General features: G+C 50.6%; 1 protein-coding gene across 10 annotated transcripts in view; it reads left to right on the forward strand.

Annotated features, from left to right (window-relative positions):
* Ano1 (anoctamin 1) overlaps positions 1-21,604 on the forward strand; it is a 164,961-nt gene that overhangs the window by 4,482 nt on the left and 138,875 nt on the right. For 2 of the 10 annotated variants that reach the window (XM_063227676.1, XM_063227677.1), the window contains exon 1: positions 8,868-9,203. The exons of 2 other annotated variants lie outside the window; for them this stretch is intronic. In XM_063227676.1, coding sequence (XP_063083746.1) covers positions 9,146-9,203 — 58 coding nt within the window. In that variant the 5' untranslated portion in view covers positions 8,868-9,145. Of the gene's footprint in view, positions 1-8,862; positions 9,204-21,604 lie in introns of those variants that run through there. 6 more of the 10 variants (XM_063227670.1, XM_063227671.1, XM_063227675.1 and 3 more) reach the window with 6 other exon arrangements.

Consider the following 21,604-nt stretch of genomic DNA (forward strand, 5'->3'; position numbering starts at 1 on the left):
CCCGTTCTACTCCCTAACCTCACCGGGTTATCCAGCCTGGGATTATGCCTGCAAAGAGAAGGCATCCCGAATACACATTTCTGGAAATATGCAGACCGTTAAAAGTAGTATTTGGTGCTTCCTAGGAGGAGGACGTGGGTTTTCTCACCCCATCTTACTTGATCTTCGCTCGAGCCCTTGGGGCGGGTGCTGTCATGGGCCCCATTTTCCAGGGAAAGGACTCTAAGGCACAGACGGGCAAAGGCCTCGCCCAGGACGGAAGAGCTGGTTGAAAACAGGCAGGTAGGCACTTTCCAGTGGGACCACTTCCTTTTGGCCCAGGGATGAGGGACACTCAGCTCTAAGCACCTGCTGAGGCTCCTCTCTGTCAGTCCTGGGCCTCCCAGCAGCCAATTTGAGGAACCATTCTATAATTTTACCCTGTCCAAGACAGAAGCCCACCGCACCACTGAGCAAGAACATGCCTGGGGCCACAATGCAAGGTCAGGATTCTGGATGGAAGCACCAGAAACCGAGCCTGGTTTTTTGCACAGAAACAAATGGGCTGGAAGACCAGGACGGTGTCAAATGGGAAGGGTGAATGTCACACCCCCAGGCTGCTGCAAGATCCTCCTTGACCACGGTAGCTGCTCACTGGACCTGAATGACATAGGCATCCCAGCCTGCCCTGCCTAGATTCCAGCTGGAGTTGTTCATGAAGGCATCTGATTGGTCTGGTCTGGGTCACCTGTCCATGGCCAGTTGTCTGGGAAAAGAAACTTCTGACCTCCTTCTATGTGGTGGGCTCTGTAACCTACCAACAATGACAATGGCAAGGGAGTTTAGATGCTGGACATCCTCTTCTCTGAATGACAAATGCCCACCCTTCCTCCCCTTGGAGCTCCCAAAGGACAGCTGCCTGAGGGTAGGCCACAGCTGCAAAAGAGGGCACAGAGAAGCTGGTATCTCTATGTGGCAGTGACAGCTCCAACCTCAAGTGGCTGGGCCAGTCTCAGAGGTCTGGTCCTCAGGCACTCTGGGGTGATTCAAGTTATCCCTAGCACAGAGACTTAGACGGCTTGGGGCCCCCAAAGGGATCACACCTCATTTGGCCTTAGGAGATGGTCAGATCCTTCTGGAATCTCTCCCTTTGTGAGCAAGCTGGGAACATGCTGGCTCTGGGCTCCATGCTGTCCTGGACAAACCACTATGGAACAGCCTCCAGGATCTCTGGACCAACATGTTAGCCAGCAGTCCAGGCCACCGGGAGCCCTGCCAGACAGCGGCATGTGCAAACTCCACCAGTCGGTCCCAGCCGTCCTGACTGGCAAGAGCATGCCCAGCTGACCAGTGTGTTGTTTGTTTTATTTTGCTTTGGTTTATTATACAGCACACAGCTGGGGACACGGCTCCCACACCATGCCACATGCAGCGTCCATTAGCGCCCCTGTTCTGCCCTCCGCCCCGGAGGGGGAATGGCCTGGCCTTAACAGCCTGAATCCACGTGACCCCACGTCCCTATCACCCTCTGAGCTTGGACACACTGCTGATGTCTTTGAACCCCGGCTACATCTCCATAAATAGCCCTTTCATTACAACTTGCTATGGGCTGAATTGTGTCCCCCTGAGTTCATCTGTTGAAGTCCCAGTCCCTCAGCATATGACGATGGACAATATCAAGCTCAGATAGGTCACTAGGATAACTCTAATCTACATAACTGTGTCCTTGTAAGAAGCAGAGGTCAAGGCACAAACACATCTGGGACAGGACACAAGGACACAGGGAGGAGTGAAGCTTCAGAGGGACCAGCCCCGTGACACTTAGGTGTCCAACTTTCAGGCTCCAGGACCCTGGCCTTGAGAAGGACATGTCCTTGAGAAGGGGTCACCTGTCCAGCCCCAGGCCTTCCAGGTGCACACAAGATGATGACATGTCTCGATGAGCAGCGGGAACACTGGCAAAGAAGGCGGCCACACCTCGTCTTAGGCTGAAGTCGGAGAAGGGGCTCCTGATGGAGCCCCGTGGAGTCACCCAGCGTTGAGACAGCCCTGGTGCAGGTGGTGACGAGTCAAGAGTTGAGCTCTGCGCTTGGTTACAGCAGGAAAACCTCAGGTAATCCCGAGACACTTTTAACACGAGGGACCACAGAAATGCTAACTGACGGGTCATCGGTGCCTCCTGCTCACTGCGCCCAGCCCCGGCCTGAGCCCTGGGCATGCCGCTGGCTGGACGAGAGGCCTGTGCTGGAGGGCTGCGGGAGGCCAGCTGGGGACCCCTCTCAGAGTGCAGCCCTGAGGTCTGTTTGGGTGCAGTCTGAATCCATTTTCTGAATGTCACAGCGTTAAGTGTGTCATTGAGGCAGACATTGTCAGCCCTTGCTAGGGTGGCCTGGGGACATGGACCTACCCTGTCTCTCAAAGACAAAGGAAGTCTGCTCCGCCCCAAGGGTGTCCCCAGAGATGACTGCGGCACTGCAGCTTTGTGCACCCCAAGACTTGGGGCACAAGGGAGCATGGGCAGAATGGCGCGGCCACTCTAAGCCCTTTGGAGATATCTGAGGTCAGGTTTGGCTTTTCCTTCTCAGATTCCCAGCCTGCGTCTGGGAAAGTGTTATCGGCTTCTGGAAAGGAGGGCTTTGTGAGCTGTCTCCTCTCAAAGTACTTGTCATTTGCATGCCATGGCTGAAAGGGGTCAGGGAAGACGCCCCTAAGGGACCCTTTCAAGGCTGCTGACCGCCTCTAGGGAGGAGGCTGAGCCAGTTGGCTCCTAAACCCATATTAAAGAAGAGGGTGAGGGGCATTGGGGACTAACTCTGCTCCTTTGTGCCAAAAAGCCCCGGTAACTTTGAGCTTTGTCCTACAGTTCCAGAAAGGCTGGCCCTGCAAGCCACTCTACGGGCTGTTTCTCAAGGTGGGAAAACAGGGTGATGGTAAATGTTTTTGTTAGCAAAGCTCCTCAAAAGGGCCCTGGTCTGAGAAGCAGATTCTGCGACTGATCAGAGTGGACCTACTTTCCGGTGAAACTCAGTGTGACCCTAACCTCGCCTTGAGAGGCACCTCCCACCAACTGCTGGAGATAGCCTGGCATCTCTGTCTAGGGCGATGATTGTTCCTGTGGGTGTTGGGTAGAAAGCCCACCACGCGTGTTCCATTGGAGCAGGAACTTTCTGTGTACATCTCCTTCCAGTAACTTGGAAGTCCATCTCCCTTCGGTCACCTCACCTTTTACCGCCACAAGCCATGGCATTCGTATTATTTATTTTAATAAAATACCTGTGCTGTGTTTCCTCTGATGGCATAGTAAGGGCAAATATTTGCTCCATAATTAGAGTTAGTTTAATCTCCGCAGCTCCAGCAGGATGAGCAGCCAGGAAGGCTAGATGTTAGCCATTTCTGGAACATTCCCTGCTGGTGTCCCGGGGCCTTTCACCTGCCTCATCCCTGCAAACAAGCAAACAAACCAAAGGTTGAGGAAAGGTCTAGGTGTCCAGAGTACAGACTGTACCCAGAGTAAATTACAGGGACCACGGGTGCGTTTTTTTTCCTAGTGTTTCGATAGACTTCTTGCTACTTCTGGTAATAATGTGTTACAATGCTGTGGGGGATATAGCCCAGCTGATTTCAAAATCCAGGGAGATAAATGAAGGCCTGATGGTGCTGAAGAAAAAGCATTGGGCTCAGAATTTCCAGAGCCAACTGGACCTGGGATGGAATCCAGGGTGTGCCACTGCCAGCTGTGTGGACACGGACGATCCATTTACCCTCTGCGTGTGGGTTTCCAAGGTTGCAAATGGGAATAATCATCCCGACGTCAAACACTTGAGGTAATGATACAGACAAAACTCCTAAGGCGAATGTTTCATTGTGGCTGCACTGTATGATGGGAGTTCTCTGAGCCTGGGCCACCACCAAGGGTATTACAAGGCAGATGACAAGTGTAACAGTCTCATGTCAGCTTACAAAACCCAGAAAGCCCACAGAGCCCTTCAGTATTTTGTGTTTTCGATAATGCAGCTCAGCAACCAGCAACAACCCATGCTCTTCCTGGTGCAAAGGGAGCCCCAGGTACATGGTTCAAGGAATCACCCGGCAGGGGACCTGCGGCACGTGATGAGAACACAGTTCCGTGCTCATTTTCCCTCGAGGTCTTCTGAGGGAAGTCTTGGCTGGGGCATCACAGGTCTCTTGCTGCCTGCCCGCCCACCCTGGTTGCTCCCATCGGGGTCCAGGTGGGTTAGACCACAAGATCTCATGATTACCATGCTTGGTTAGATTATCACCTTCTGTCATGGCCAATGATTCTTAGTTTTGTAATTCCAACGGTGATAGTCCCCTTTTTTTGCTAACGAGGATCGAACTCATGACCTCACACTTGCCAGGCAGGGGCTTAAGCCACTGAGCTAAATCCCCGGCCCCACAGTCCATTCAAGATAGAAATAGAAATGACATTCAATGCATGTGCTAGCATCGCTGGACCTCAAAGACAAGATGCTTGGTGAAATAAACCAGCTACCAAAGGCCAAATCCTGCAGGATTCCATCTCTGGGAGGCCCCCAGAGTCCTTAGTCTCCCACAGAGACAGGAAGCAGGATGGGGGGCGCCTGAGGCTGGGGAGGGAGATGGGAATCCACGGTTCAGCAGGACAGTTTCAGTTTGGGGGAATGAGGAAGTTCTGGTGGTGGCCTGGGGTGTGGCTATGAGCTATCAGTGGTAGCCTGAATGGACTCAGACGCCCCGAACTGTGCACTTAAACATAGTTAAAATGATAGATTTTGTTAGGTATATTTTAGCACTGTTGAAAAATAAAAGTAAAATTGGAAACCGTGAGTTGGATTAATGAAAAGTAGAACGTAATCTCGGCACAGGAGGCGCTCAGATCCGGAGCCCTGGGACTCCGTCTGGGAAATATTGGGTAGAGCAGACTCGGGAGCCAGACTGCCCAAATTCTAATCCCAGAGCCGTCACTGCTGTGTGACCTCTGCCCCAGGACCTCACCTCTCTGGGCCTCAGTTTCCTTATCTGTAACATGCGAATAACAGTAACTCATACTTCCTAGAACTGCTCTGTGGACTCGCTCTGCAGACATCTCTAAGGAGCTTGGAACACAGCCTGTTACACAATCTTTCCTTCCTAAGTGTTTGTTAAATAAACAGACTTCTTCGTGGGGAAGCACAGATGGGCAGCTGGCCTCGTCTGACCCTGGGCCCCTCTAGAGATTGAGCCCACAGAGGCCGTCCACAGCGGGGTGGAGGGTGTCGCTGTACGCTCTACTGGTCCAGTGGGGAGCAGCCACTGAGACTGCAGGGGAAGCGACCCAGCTGTTCCCTGCCTCGCCTGTCTGCCCCACACCCACCAAGATCCTGGCCACCTTGGCCACTGTCCTGTCCCAGTCCCAGCAAGTGCCTAGGTGGGACCTCTCCAGTCCTTTCTAGAGAACCCTGCAAATGGCCCAAGTGTCCACCAAGAAATAAATGCCCAAACAAACCCTGGCACAGCCACGCCACGCCTGGTATTGAGCCATGGGAAGAAGTGAGCCCTGAAACACAGGGAACAAGAGGCCAGGCGCACTAGACCGCATCCTGTACGGCTCCATTTACACAAGAGGTCTAGAAGGGATGAATCAACAGGAAAAGAGCAGATTAGGGGTTGTCAGGACGGGGCCTGGGACAGTGGGGGTAACTGCTCTTAAGTGACTGTTTCCCAGGTGAGTCAAGTGTTCTGGAACTACACGGAAGTGACTGCTGGACACGTTAATGACACGGTAATAAACTGCATGGCTAATGTTACATTATGAGAATCTCACGCCAGGAAGTTTTAAATTAAAAAAAGACCCCCCTCACCCCCCCCCAGCCTCTTGTCACTCACCTACCATGACGGAAGGCTGCTTTTATCCCTTCCCAGCCGCCCACTTCTCCACCCACCCACAACCTGAAAACCTCCAGGCTCCAGGTCAGGGACCCCTATGGGCTCTCACCTGCACCCCTACATCCTCATGCAGCGGACTGATAGAAAAAAACAATGCCCTTTGACACACCAGGCCCTAGCCTGGAAGTTGGATTCTTGTTTTAGCTTCACAGGAACTGCTGCCAAGGCCCATTTTACAGACACACAAGTGGAGGCGCTGAGAAGCAAACTGCTCCAATTGGGAGTTGCCCTCCTCTGTTCAACACTGAGACCCTATGCTTATTTTCCCCAGATGTATTGCCTGCCCTTCAGGTCCCTCAGCCAGGGGAGGAAAGAACCCCCCCCACACACACCCCAGCAGGTGATCAAAGAGCCAAACTAACTGAAAACAGATTCCCAGAGGCCGTGAGAAATCAGTATGTAAATGACCTGTGACCCTGAGCTGAGTCCTGAAGACTGACAGTGGGGGCAGGGTGCGTGTGGAGCTTGCGTGTCTCCTGCTTATCTGAGGGTCTAGAAAAGATCGTGGACACGGGAGGCACACAAAGAGCTGTGGCTGTGAGCAATGTCCCTGCTAGCCACATTGCTAGTCACTGCTGTGTGCCTGCCATCAAGCAGGGAGCCTGAGTGTCTTGTTAGTGGCTCCATGAATCAACTGCAGGCTCAGAGTCACTGCAGCCCCCAGAGTCCGATAAGACCGCAGATCAGGAGAGCACAGGGCCTGCCCCAGCTGGGTCCAGGGCCTCACCCTGCAAAGCCTATTTTAAACCTGAGCAAGCCCAGGGATGTGTCCTGGCCCCAGCCTCCCCAGAAACTGTTTCTCTCCCTCCCTTGCAGCCTTGCCGAAAAGGGAAAGCATTTCCCATAATTACAAGCATTGTGCAGCGTGATTACTGCATTCTGTAATGACGGCTGTGTGTTACAATGACACGCAGGCCGTCTCACTGCGCAGGTCACTTCTCCCGCTATGCTGCTGACATAAATATCTTTCCATCATGAGCATGGGGCCGAGGGGCTGCAGCTGGGGCTCCTCAGCAAATAGACGGGGGCTCTGGATCTGCCTTCTCTCAGCCATTCTCCTGGGTCCGGCCACATGGGCAGCCCAGCCTGGCGTCCTCCTCCCATGATCACATCTACCAAAATAGCCGCAGAGACCAACCTTTTAAAAAATGAGCCGGTTTAGATATCTCACTAAAATATCTTATTTAAGGTCTGGGGTTTTTGCATATGTTGGACACAGCTAAAAGGTTTTAACCCAGTACAATTTAATGGGACCAAGAAAATGAAAAGCAGAAAAAGAGGCTTCAATCTGAATGAATCAACAAGAATTAGCGGCTGCTTAACATATTTCTGCTAATAATAATACATTCAATAATGTGCTTTTTTAAGGCTGGCTCAATCTATAATGGCCCCTTCCTGCCCCCAAAAGGTAAACAATGATGCTTTAAAAATAGTCCCAGCACATATTTACATTTTTTCCCCCCTGAGTCTTTCTGGTTTATAGTTCATCATTCCAGGGGTAAGAATTCTAAAATTTTCTCTGTATATTTACACAACTGAGTTATTGCTATGTATCACATTAGCTATCAGAGCCTTCCAAGAAAAACGAGTTTTTATCTTGACCCCAACACAACCAATGTCAGATGTTAAAGTCCTACAAAGAGAGTGTGGCCCCTGGAGGGACCTGCACGGCCCGGTCACACACAGCCTCCGGTGCCCTCCAGGGGCAGGCAGATGTGTGCTCACAGCTCTCCACCAGCTCCCAGCTGCAGGGAGTCAAGAATGCCATCAGGTATCTATCTGTCCCCTGACTCCTGAGTCAGGACTTCGCAGGAAGACTGCCCCTCACTCTCCCACAGGGCCTTCTCTTAAGTGTGGTACTTGGGTGGAGCCCAGAGGGGGACATTTCTTTGTGACTCTACTGCTAGAATGTTCTATGTTCACTCAGGGCAGTGCACAAAGATCCCAGTGCTGCCAGGCCTGGGGGTGCAGGGAGGACTGCTCATCCTCCATACGTGTCCCTCACAGAGTGACTGCTCTGTCCCCACCAGGGCCCAGCAGAAGCCCTTAATGCGGGTGTTACTCAGTGGGCAACCCCGAGCTCCCTGGCACCAGCCCAGCTCCTTTCTTTCTAATGGCATAGCGGTTGTAAAGTGACCTTCCCAAAAGTCAGACTGGCTGCCCCATCCACTACCCTCCTGCGGCCACAGAGAAGCCTAACGTTTTGTTTAAGTACTCCTCTTCAGGATTTACGGTATTTATTTGGAGATGTCAGGAGTGAGGTTTGTAGATACCCAGGCGGCGCCTCCGCCGTGCTCTCGCTCGCTCTGGGGTGCCTGCATGCTCCTGTCTGCTTGGCTCTCGGCCCTGAGCGCTGCACAGGCAGCAGCGTGTGGCCGTGGAGTGGACAAGACGAAGGGTCCGGGGTGCCGGCCAGAGTCCCCACGTCAAACTATCTCAGCTTCCGTTAATTAGAATCTTCAAACAGCAAGATTTCTCTCTACTTAGAGCAGTTCTCCTTTTATCCAGACTCCCAAATTCTGTTGGGGCTTGGGGCTGCTAAAAATCTCTGGGTTCAATTTCAGGCCCCCCCTGACCTTTGACCGCCAGCTCTTTCCCCTCCCTGGACTTCAGCCTCCTCCTCTGGCAATCGTCAGGATCCTGCTGCCCAGGGAAGGGGGTTCGGAACCAAAGCCCCCTGCCGGGCCTCTCCCTGCCAGGGCTGGCGTGGGGGCCCCCTCAGTGGGCGCCCTTCCCTGGGGCCTGGCTGCAGGCACGCCCCGCACCGCGGCTCAGGGCCCCACTGCCTGCCCCGACTGATAAAACCGTCCGGGAGAATTGCCCCTGCGAGCGGGAGGCTGGGGGCGGGCCGGGACCCGCGGGCCAAGCGCAGAGGCTGCAGTCGCCAGAGTCCCGCGCGGGTCGCTGGTGGCCACCAGCTAGTCGTGCTACGCGCGGGGCGGGGCGAGGGCGGTGCCCGCAGGTAACCCCCCGGGGGGGCGGGGAGGCCCGCCCGGGACCCCCGGACCAAAAAGCAGAGGGGGAGGAGCAGCGCGGCGGTGCGCGAAGGCGGCCAAGTTTGGCTCCACCGCCGCGCGCGGCTTTGCATCCTGCCTCTGGGGAGAAGTGGGGGACTGGTCCCTCCGAGCTGGGCTCGGACCCGAGCCCTCAGCCGCTGCAGACTTCCCGGTGTGACTTCGCCGTCCCCTGTCCTGGACCCCGCGCGTCCAGGGCGCGCCGGAGCCGGGGAGCGCCGCGCACCATGCTGGAGGGAGACATTGGCTTGGAGGGGCTGTCCCCCGAGGAAGCCCCTGCAGCCCGTGAGTATCCCGAGCGGCGCGGGGTGGGGGTGGAGGACCCAACGCGCTAGCTGGGCGTCGGGGACACCGCGAGACAAGGGCTCCCCTGGAACTAAGGGGCGCGCGCGGAGAGGGGTCAGGGCCCCCCACCTGCAGTGACGAGGACAGTCCCCGGCCTCGTTGCTCCCTACTGAGGACAGAGGGGAGGGACGTCGTGGTCGCAGGTCTCTGAGCCTCTGATAGACGGACGGCAGACAGAGCGACCCGGCGGGACGAGGACTGGGGCTAGGGGCGGCGCAGGGAGGGCCCCGCGCCAGGGGGCAGCATCTGGCCGGAGAGCGAGCTGTTCCCAGTCCCGGGGGAGCGTCCCGGGTCGTGTCGGCCGCATCCACGGCTCAGGCGGATGCAAGGTTTTTCGGATGTTTTTACAGGCGCTATTAATACACATAATATTTCCGTGCTATTCTGAAGATTTATTTGCGATATAAAGTAACTACTGGGACTCGAAGGCATAATGGGAACTGCCGTGGTGCTTGCACAGGCAGAGACTGATGAGGCTTGGCTACGGGAGGGGGAGCCCCTGACTTCCTCCACCAGCCCTGCACATAAATCACGACTCTGGATATTTTTATACCAATAATTTTAAAATAAATGACCCAAGCGATGTTTCCTAGATGGTCTTCTCCTCCCAGTTCGGAGGTTATTAAATAAACCGCAGAGCGGGGTCGCGATGGGGGTCTCCAGCATGCAGTGGGCTTTATTTAGTGACACCGTGGAGTGTGCCCTGCTGAGCCTGGGTGAGGCGTCTGTGCCCTGCAATCAGTGCCACCGCAGCCCCGGGCTGCTAACTTTAGCACGGAAAGTCCTCCTTTTCTTCTTTCTCCTCCTCCCCCTGGGTTTCTGGATTCCTATGGAGAAACTTGTTCTGACGTGTACTTCTTAAACAACCCAATTCGTCTTCTTTCTCCGAGTGACACTGTATACTCCCCCAATTAAAGGCGCAAGAGAAAGAAAGACAGAAAGAAAGAAAGAAAGAAAGAAAGAAAGAAAGAAAGAAGGAAAGAAATGTCGCTAGGCAGAGAGGAGAGGCAAGACCTGCAGTTGCGCTGGGGTGTGGCCAAGTTGCCCTGCTTTTCAAGCAAGGGGGTGCTTTAAGCACAAGGTAAAGAAAAAAAAAAAAAAAGGCCCATCGCCTTTGGAACCAGCTGGAAATGTGAGCCCCATGCACACTGGGTGTGCACTCTGGCTGAGTCCAGGCCCTCAGCACGGGGCTTTACACACTTGTGAAGTGTGGAACCATGCCCATCACATAAGGAAACTGAGGTCATGCAGAGTAATACTGGCACCAAGACTAGAGCCAGGGTGCCTGTGTCCAGCTCCTGTGAGGTTCTTGGCACTCTCTTATTCCACCCCACACAGAATTCCCCAGTGATAGGACATCTCAGGGAGCTATTTCCTATCCCGGATAGCATGCTGGTATTTGCCGCCTTCAGATGGGGGCCCAGGCCACGTCTCAGACGTGGGCATCCAGAGCCTTCCTCAGTGGAGGAACTAACTGGACAGATCTGAGTGGTCCTCTCAGGCAGCTGATCCCCAGCCTTCCTCCTGGAGGGCAGACCCTTCCGCTCCTTCCCCCGTGTCTTGGCTGGGTAGTGGATTGGCTAGTGGGCAGAGTTCTTGCCTCCTTCCCTTGCGTGGGCATCCCCAGTGGCAGGCATAGGGCTCTGGTGCACCACCCTTCTTCGGCAGACCCTACCGGGGCCAAGACTTGGATTGACTTGCAGCTCTCTTGATGTGATTAAGGCCAGAGGCTGTCACTAACATTTGCAGTTTCATAGAAGAAAAGCCACTGAATTTCAGGACAGAAACTCGAGAGAAGGTCATTCTGTCCCAGTTTGGGCATCAAGGCAATGAGAGAAGCAGTTTCCGTGTAGTACAGCTCTGGAGGGCCTGGGTCTTCGAGCTGACTTCTGGTCCTGAATCCCAGCCTGGCTACCTGCCGCTGTGTGACCTTGACCTTGACCTTGACCCCTGAAGCCACCTCCCATGCTGCCTTCTTCAGCAGCTCCTTTGTTTATTAATCAGCTGCTTACCCCTAAAGTCATTGTCTGCACCTCCCACAAGGGTGGTGGAAGTAGAGAGGATTGCAGCATCTCTCCCACTGGGCATATCTGCCCAGCTCTCTTCTGTCCTCTGAAAACCAACCTGACCTCTGTTCTCTGGAACCATTGGTGGCCTCCAGTCACAGAGGGAGGAGGAGGGAAGAGGAATGAAGCCAGCTGAGCAAGATGGTGTGTACAACCAGCAAGGCTTGACCTTGTGATTGTCTTCCTCTTGTGTAAGAGGAAACTGAGGCACAGATCCCTTACTCAAGGTCACACTGCAGGTAGATGGCCCAGGGAGGACTTGAACTCTGGGCAAGGTGCTATGCTTTGGTCTCTGTGCTATTTGCCCACCCTGGGCAGCGGCAAGAGCTGTCCCTCCTGAAGCTCATCCACCTTCCATAAAGAGCAATCGAGCACCTGCAGTAGCCTGGTGCTGGGTTCTTGGTCCTGGGCACACAGTGAGGGGCAGAGCAGACCAAGCTCTCTGGACTGCCCATGTCAACATCTAGCACGTTGGCTGGTGACAGCCCAAGGTGACAGGAAAGAAGGAGGCTGTGAGTGGAGCTCTGAGCAGAGGCACGAGCCGCACCCCAGCAGGAGCAGGGGCAAGCGTAACAGGCAGAGGGAACACAGAGTACGATCCGGTGACACCTGGAGTTCCAGGAACAAGCAGTGGCTTCAGATGCCAGCCTGTACAGTAAGAGAGGGGAGCAGGTGGAAGGAGGGGAGAGCAGGAGGGGACCCTGTGAAAGGGGTCTCTGACTGCTGTGACCACTCGGACAGCAGGCATAGGGCTGCAAGGGCCTGGAACAGGTGAGGGACCGGGCGGCCTGGTTGGGATGGGGTCCCTGTTTGCTCTGCAGAGAACGGGCTCCTGCCCTACTCCAGAGCTGCTGTTCTAGGGTCACAGGGGAGGGGCCAGGTAAGATGCTGGAATTGCTGACACCCCAGATGCGGAGTCCTAGAGTAAGAGAGGAGCAGATGGCCCCAGATTTGGGGGCCTGAGCAGGTGAAGGAGGAAAGGTCCCTGAGGAGAGGTAGAGCAGGCAGAGAGGATGGTTTGCTTTTTGTTTCTTGAGTTTTTAAAATTGTGATAAAGTCTATGACACAACATTGTCATTTTAGTGTTAGTGTCTGTGGTGTTAATGACGCACCCAGTATTGTTCAGACAACACCACGGACTATTTCCAAAACTTTCTCCTCACCCCACATAGAATATCTCTGCAAGTCAACAGTGATTCACTTTTTGCTACCCGCTTCCCCTGCCCCAGGGAGCTCGGCCACTTCTCTCTGACAGGTTGTATCTTCTGCTTCCGTGTGTCCTACATGCCTGTCATCTGTGGGTTTCACTTGGCGTGTTTTCCAGCTTGCTCCACATAGTAACCGCTATCAGTCCTGCACTTATTTGTGGCTGAGTAATATTCCCTTTCTCACCCAGGACTCTAGCCCGTAGCCCGAAAAGGCTCAGTGAAATTCAGACGGGAACAGATAGATGGATGGACAGACAGGCGATAGCTGACACTCACTGCCATGCCTTTCTGTTCCAGGCTGTTGAGTTGCAGACCTTTCCTTAAATCAGCTCCTTTAATGTTCATTTGCCAAGTTCATAATGCTAGCAGCCCCTTTTGACAAACGTGGAAACTGAGGCCCAGAGAGAGCAAGGAATATACCTGAGCTTGTTTATTTATCTGTCCATCCACCAATGGATATTTGGGGTATTTCCACCTTTGGCCAAATTTGAATAAAGCCACAGTAAAATTTACAGAGTGATGTTGGTTTGAGACCCTGTTTTCAGTTTTTTGGGCACGTGTCTAGTGGTGACGTTGCTGGGTTATATAGTCATGCTTCTTTAACTTTTTAAAGAGCCACCAAAATGATTTCCATCCACTGTGACCTTCCTGTTACAGTGCCATTAGCAGTGAACAAGTGTTCTAGCATTTCTGCATCCTCATTAATATCGGTTCCTTCTCCTTTTTTTAAACAATAGCCTCCCTATCAGATATTGTGTGGTACCTCCTTCTGGTTTTGTTTTGCATTTTCCTAGTAACTAATTTACAGAGACTTGTTGGTCATCTCCCAGGAGGTATTTGGACAACACTCACTTTTTAATTGAGTTTTGTCCTTTGGTTGTGGAGTCCTAGGAGTTCTTTATACAGATGAAACGTGAAGCCCTTCCCAGTTGTATGAATTGCAAATATTTCCCCCCATTCTTAGGTTGACTTTTCGCTTTCTTGACGGTCCCTTGATACACCAAAGAAATGAATTTGCATGATGTGCAATGATGTACTTTCTCTTTTGTTATTGGTGCCTTTGGTGTCAACTCTGAGAACCCATTGCCAAATCCAAGGTCATGAAGATTCATCCATGTGTTCTTCTAGAAGTTCTGTGGTTTCAGTCTATATTTAGATCATTGATCCATCTCAAGTTAGTTTTTATATGTAGAGTAAGGGCAGGACGAGCTTCACTCTTTTTTATGTTTTTGTGAACTATGCCAGGGATATAACTTCTTCTTTTGCATGTGACTCTCCAGTTGTCCCAGCACTATTTATTGAAGGAAGCTGTGATTTAGGAGGTCTGTTTTTGAGCATGTTAATAACAATGGCAAGCCAGAGCCTGCACACCAGCTGCCATCCGAGTGGCGTGGCATGGCATGGTGCATTCTAACCTGGGCGAGTGGATTCTCTGTGGACATTCCCAGGGGGTCGGCTTCCTCCAATGACAGCAGCAATAGCAATGAGTAGCAATGACCTATCTGGTAGGCAGCCTGCCCCTGTATCGTGTGGAGGCTGAAAGGTGGCCTTGCCCTGCTGACCGCCATGCCCCTTGCAGTGACGGGTGAATATTGGTTGTGGTCGGAACCTGATGCTCTGTGGAAGTGACCACGCATGAGTTTCTCTTCTGTGCCGTGATGCGAAGTTGAGGAAACTGTCTTTCAGCTCTGCAGTTGGATACACAGTGCAGTGCTGATCAGCCGGACATAGAGGCATCTCCCGCTGTGTGGGAATGTGTGGGAATGTGCGATCACCGCATTACCAGGAGCAGTGGCACGGGATAGCCCCCGCTAGCTGCCAAAATGTTCACAGTGTCTCTGGATTTACCTTGTCAAGTGCACGGTAAAAGGCCTCTAGTTCTGGGAAATGAATCCTAGGTGCCAAGTGTGGGTCTGTCTGTACTTTAGCCCAGTCCTCTTCCCCTTTGTGCTTCAGAATGAGCTCCCACCTCTTCCAGAGCAGCAATGAATTAGGCCTCAGTTAATTGCACTTACCGCGTCTTGGGTGGGCTTTGTTCATTGGGCGCCAAGAACTATATCTCATTAATGTCTCTAGCATTAGCTCAGCAGGGGTCAGTGAAAGTCAGACGTGGACAACAGATGGACGGACAGATAGGCGGTAGCTGGTACTCACTGACAGTTCCCTTCTGTTCCAGGCTCTGTTGAGTTACAGACCACTTGCTAAGTTCGTAATGTTAGCAGCTCCTTTTGACAAACATAGAAACTGAGGCATAGAGAGAGCAAGAAATGGCCCAAGCCGACACAACCAAGAGTGTTCTGTGACTCCATCCAGAAGGATCTGCCTAGCCCGGCCAGGCAGAGGACTCTGGGACTCAGACTACTCCTGGCTCCACGCCAGGCACTAAAGCTCAGCTGCTGCCCCCAGCTCTCCAGGGAGAAGGTGGCTTTCTGTGATTGCTTGGCTGCTGCTGGGAGCCACAGCCAAGAGGCCCAAGTGGGTTGTGTGAGCTACATCTGTCCCACGCTCTGTGTCTGCCTGGCACACACAGCCTCGGTCACAGTCTGCTGCCTTCAGCACCCAGCACACGTGCCAGGGTGTTCACACTGTGTAATGAAGCATTAAAAGCCTTCCCAGTCCCCAGAGAGCCCCTTGACAATGGTCACATGGCCATTAGGTAGACAAATTACTAGTTTCATCTGTTTGGTCCTTGGAGGGGACTTGCATGTACAGTAGCTGCCTAGCCTAGTAATTTCAGCTTCTCGTTTTTTGTTGCAGCCCGTGGGGACAATGGCTCCTCTGAGCCTTTCGCAGTGGTCTGGCTGGGCTTCGGTTCCCACGCACAGCACAGCCCACGAGGCCTCAGCAAATGCAGGCCCCAACCCTCAGGGCTGGCAGGCACCTCCTGAGAACACTTCCCTTGCCCTCTGGGTGTGGTGAGCAAACATCCCCCTAACACCCAAGGTTTAATCCTCTCTCTTTCACACCCGGCTGAAATCACTTCTGCCCACACATGGCCTCTGGTGTGTAATGAATTTGTTAATGCATTTGCATGGCATTTCAGCTTGAAAGTCTGAATGTGCCGTTTGTCGCTTGTCATGAAAAGGGAGCTATTGATGTGAGCTATTAGGAGGGAAGTATAATCGGGGATCCTTTATATGTGCTGTGTTTCCTGAGCAGTGAGCAGCCACAGAGAGAGCAGATCAAGAGCTCGGGGTGAAGGGGAGCAGAAACAGGGGCGAATGCTACGGGGGACCCTGTTATGACCTTGGTCAAGGTGGGTCCTGTGGTAGAGTTGGAGCCCTAAAGTAGTCAGTTCTGAACCTCAGATACCCCCAGCCTCTGTCTGCACACAAGTCAGAGTGTGTGAAGACAGGCTGGTGTCTTCCTAGCATCCTTTTGTGTCCCCAGATTTCATCAAGGACCACGAGCACCTTCTGTGGCTCCTCTGGGCTGTGACAGTACCTTAGATGTTTAGTTTGGTTGCCCTTGACAGTTTTGTGAGGTGCTGGTTGTTTTGTAGACTGTCCACAACTGAAAATTTTCTCATCAGGTGACTGAGATCATAGGCTTGAGAGGTGTAAGTCACGGGGGGGAAGTGCCACCTTGTCACGTAACATCAAAGGCACATGCCGTCACACACACAGGTTCCATTGAGGAGTTCGTTGTTTTTCTGTTTAACATCAGCCTTTCTTTTCTTCCTCTTCCTCCTCCTCTTCTTCTTCTTCTTTTTGAGACAGTTCAGGCTGGCTTTGAACTCAGTTTGTAGCCCAGGCTGGCCTCAAACTCACAACGCCCCTTCTTCTTCAGCCTCCCGAGTGCTGGGATTGTAGGCTTGTGCCACCACACCTGGCCTACCATCAGTATTTAAAGTACCAGAGAGTTCTTAATGGATTCTAGAAGATCTCATTGATTGATTGATTGATTGATTGATTGCATTGTGGGTGGAAGCCAAGGTCTCTTGAATGCTAAGCAAGCACCCTGCCCCTGAGCCATATCCCCAGCTCCATTAGAAGATTTTAGATCAGAGCTATCAACTTATGAGACTTCTGATACCATTTTGATTTAATTTTGCTGAGTGATGGTCATCCTGGGCTCTTCCTTAACCAGTATTTTAATATCAGTAGCGCCTCATGCTGCGGACAGTCCATTGTGGCTGTGGATTAAACAATACTCCTTAAGAAGAGAAGCAACTTAACACTCTCCCTTGGGCAAAGCTCCAAGTAGTCAGCTGAAGGATATGCTGAATTTAACCCCATTCTGTGTACTCACAGACGCCCCCCAACTTTCATCTCAAAGGGGAAACTGTTTTGATGATTATCATTGACTTTAGGAATAACCAGTGGAACAGGTGTGATTCTGGCTTTAGAGAGGTTTGTGAGGGTCCTGGATTCTTCAAACAGGAGAGCCAGCCAGGCCCAGCCTCCTCGCTGTGCACAGTAGAAGGAAACTGAGGCCCAGAAAGGCTGAGTGTCATTCCTTAAGCCACACAGCAGTTCGATGGCAAGGACGAGACTCTAGGGCAGGGATGTGGAGTCCAAATCCAGCATGCTCTCTCTCCCCTCTGTGCCCAAATCAGATGAAGAGGTTTGAGTCTGAGAATGGTGACCCTTGGAAACACCGTAGAAAGGAAGCGTTGGAGGTCACCTTTTAAAATAGGTCTCATGCACAAGCCCTGTGTTGTGTTAAAGGACGGGTCTTTTTTTTTTTTTTTTTTTTTGTCTTTTTCATTTTTATCGGTACCGGGGATCAAACTCACGACCGCCTGCTTGCAAGGCAGGTGCTTATGCCGCTGAGCTAAACCCCCAGCCCCTAAAGGACGGGTCTTAGACACGGTCTGCAGCTGAATGCATGTGAAGCCCTCAGCTTCGGTTTGGAGTGCCTTGGACACTGAGCACTGATGGTGCTGCCTGCTGAGAGGGGCTAAGGCTAAGACCTCAGTAAGGAGCATGGGTCCCCTCCCTAGCCTCAGAGGCCCTGGAGGGGTCTCCTGCATCATTTACTTTGGTCCTTATGCCTGGTGCATGAGGGGTCTAAGAGTCCAGTGGTCCCGGAAAGAAAATGTGGGTGGCCTCTAAGCAAAGCCCGACTTTGCATTTCAGACTCAATTCTGGATCCTAAAATTACCTCTCTGTGTCCTCTCAGTTCCCAAATAAAAGATTATAGTCAGTTTACACATGTGGGTAAAACATCAGGATGAAAGGATGAAAGGAAATATTAAGGAAACCACAGAGCAGGACAGGCAGAGCCCCAGGCGAGAGCAGGCAGAGCTGCCACCGAGTTCTGAGAGGCAGACCTGCTGGTCCTCAGGTCACCAGTGGCTCCGGAAGGCTCTCCCTAGCCATTCCCCACACGGTGGCCCCAGGGCCTCTCCTCCCCAGAGCACTCTTTTCCTGGGTCTCCTTCTCATTTTGCTTAGTTTAAATGTCACTGGAGCAGAGACCCTCTGGGGCATGTCATCCCTCTAGGAGTGCCCACTAGCTACCATCTGATGTCTGTCCCTCTCCTTCAGCACTGACCACACTTTGTGACTGGATGTTGAGGTGTGATTACCATATAGCCAGATGCCGGGTACAGTTTGATCAAATTAATGCATCTAGTAGAATATAGAATATATCCATTACCCCTGAAAATGGCCTCCTGCTTTCACACACACACACACACACACACACACACACACACACACACACACAGTCGGTGGCATAACTCTGCTGTTCTGGAACTTCACTCTCATGAAATCATGGTCCACTGTCCTGTGTCCATGCCCGCTGGTGATGTCTTCTTGTTTGTTGCTGAGTCCCTCACTGTGTGGACACATCAGTTTGGACATCCACCATCCTGAAAAGATGGTAGGCTCTTTCCAGATTGGGGGTCCTTGGGAAGTGAAGCTGCAAGATCACATCGTTTATGCCCAGGCGAGTTTCTCTGATAGACGCCTCTAACTAGAGTGACTGGGTCACAGGACAGAAGCGTATGTCACCAAGAAACTGCTGGACAATTTGCCTGAGTGCTTTATTGTGTTTCGGCAGCTGGAGGCTCATAATGGGTTTTAAATTAAAGGCCTTGTTTAGTCTGCAACTCTCCTCCTTGCCTGTTAATGGCAGTGCCAGGGACCACATCCCTTTTGTGGATTGCAGACTCTTCAGCACCTCCCACAGGGAGCAGCACATAGTAGATGCTCATTAAGCACCCGCCAGGTGAAAAGTGAGCTTGTGTTTTGGGATTTCCTGACACTAGTGGGCTAGGGACCCATGGGACCTGTTGGGGTGGGACCGGTGGGAGGGGGAGTTGGGGCTGTTCCCGATACTCAAAGACCAGAGTGTCTGATAACAGCACTAGGGGCTTCCCTAGAATGGGGACAAAAGGCTGGGGAGGCCCAGAGTATTCTCTGCCAATTCTGGGCTACATTAATTAGTTCTGAAAAGGTTCTGAGCCAGATGTAACCAGATGCTGGCTTCTCCCAAGACAGGCATCTCAGAAAAGAATTGTCCAGGAGCCCCCGAAGGACTTCCACGAAAAAGTTTTTGTAACTGTAACTTTGTGAGATTTACTTGTTGGACTGGGATACTAAAGTGGGACATAGCTACCCAAAGTAAGCCCTAGGGGAAAGATGGATCATTATGTCTTTCTTCTGATAATGTTTCATTCATGTGTTGGAATGAGCCACCTGATTCGTAGGGGAAAGCTTCTCTATCAAATCAGCAGTCACCTGGGGTAATTTAAAAGAAGGCGTCTAATTAACATATGAAAAGACACTTAAATTCATTAGTCACCAAGAGATGAAAAGTGAAACTACCTTATGATACCATCACACACCCACCAGAGCACTAAAAATGCAAAAGGCAAAAGACACCAAGCTTTGACAACAGCAGGGAACTCGACTCAGGAGCGTGTAAACTGACCCTCTGGAAAATTGATAGATGTATTTACTATTGAACAAATGCACGCTCTGTGGCCCAGCAAAGCTGCCCTAGCAGCAGAATGATGCACACATGTGCTTTGGAAGACGTGTGTGGAAGTACTCCAAACCACACCATCCTTATCAGCCGCTCTCTTAACCATCTGTACAGCATTGGGACAAAGTACCTGACATACAGCTCGGAGGATAAAGGGCTCATTTTAGTTTTTTATTTTTATTTTTAAGGAAGGTAAAATTAAACATAAAACAGAACTAAACAGATCGTATGATAACAATGTAAGAGACACAGATTTCAAAGCAAGACAACTGGAGATCTTCACTGTCTATCATATTGTCTCTTGTTTTCTTCCAAATAGTTGTCCGTGTCTTCACATACAGTGAATTCATATAAAACAACATGGTATAGAACTGATCAGAACAGGATGATAAAGGCATTTAGGCCTTCAAGACCAGACAATAAAGAAGTCAACAATGGCTGTCATAGTGTCTCTCATTCTCTTCAAAATAGCTGTCCATACCTTTATGTATGTTGAAATTAAACAAAACAAAACAGACTAAAATCATTCTGAATAAAGAATAATAGTATTGCTAGATTTCACATCATGATGCTATGGAATCAGCACTGGGTACCTTTGTGTCTCTTTTTCTTCAAAGTAGCTGTTCATTTCATCGTGCGTTATATAATCAGTTCTCATTAAACTGTTTAGACGTTCTACCCATGTGTGAGTCTCTACATGTATATCTATCCTTTTTGTGTTAGAGGGGAAAATAGAACAAACCAAGACAAACAAAACAAATTCCTAGAAAAACACAAACGAAAAAGACATATAAACAACAATAGCAAAGAGCCCAGAACACTGATGGTACAGGCTTCAAAACAAGGTGGTAGGAGCATAACTAGGGTTGTTTAATGATCTTCAAGAGTTCCTCAGATCGCCATACAATAATATACACAATCGTTTCAATCCTATGAATGTTAACTATTTTGTTCCAAGAACTAATAGAGTTTGTAGCACAACCGTATTAGCTATCCTAAGATATCCTAAATAATTTTAGACATTTTTTCTTTTCCCTTCCTTTTTCTTTTTCCTCATTTTCCCTGAGATACTATTTTTCCCCTTTAAGCAGATTCTTATCCTTTCACTGTAATTACTGAATTTTTTGGATCTTATATACTCTTACGTACTCTTACGCTAGGGAGACTATACGATATTCACACATGTTGAGTTTGATTTATTTCACTTGTGAGTATGGTCTCGAGTTGCATCCATTTCTTATAAATATCTCAATGTGATCATTCTTTATTGCTGAGTAGTACCCCACTATATAAAAATACCACAACTTTTTTATCCATTCCTCAGTTGATGGACACTTAGGTTGTTTCCAAGATCTGGCTATTACAAATTGTGCTGCTATAAACATGGGTGCACATATATCACTGTAGTATGATGCTTTCAGTTCTTCTGGGAATATGCCCAGAAGTGGAATAGCTGGGTCAAATGCGACTTCCAACCTAAGCTTTTTGAGGAATCTCCAGACTGACCTCCACAGTGGTTGCACCAGTCTACACTCCCACCAACAGTGCAGAAGAGTTCCTTTTTCCCCACAGCCTCTCCAGTATTTGTTGTTGGTAGTTTTCTTTATTCTGGCCATTCTTTCTGGAGTGAGATGAAACTTCAGTATTGTTTTAATTTGCATTTACCTGATGACCAATGAGGCTTTCAGTTTTTGGCCATGTAATATGATGCTGGCTGTTGGGTTGTCATAGATGACTTTTATCATACTGAGGTAAAGACCATCTATTCCAATTTTCTGTAAAGTTTTTATCTTGAATAAGTGTTGGATCTTATCAAAAGTTTTTTCTACATCTACAAAAATGATCATGTGTTTCTTATTTTTGGCTCTGTTGATATGGTGGATTACATTTATTGATTTGCATATGTTGAACCATCCCTGCATTCCAGGGATGAATCCCACTTGGTCATGGTGTATAATCTTCTTGATGATTTGCTGCATTCTGTTTGCCAAAATTTTATTGAGAATTTTTGCATCTATGTTCATTAGAGAGATTGCCCTGTGGTTCTCTTTTTTGGTTGGGTCTTTCTCAAGATTTTGATATTAGAGTAATGTTTGCTTCCAGGAATGAGTTAGGGAGAATTGTTTCTTTCA

Source organism: Cavia porcellus, unplaced genomic scaffold (genome assembly GCF_034190915.1).
Source record: "Cavia porcellus strain 051 isolate PalLab524CR breed Dunkin Hartley unplaced genomic scaffold, mCavPor4.1 scaffold_17, whole genome shotgun sequence".
NCBI lineage: Eukaryota > Metazoa > Chordata > Mammalia > Rodentia > Caviidae > Cavia > Cavia porcellus.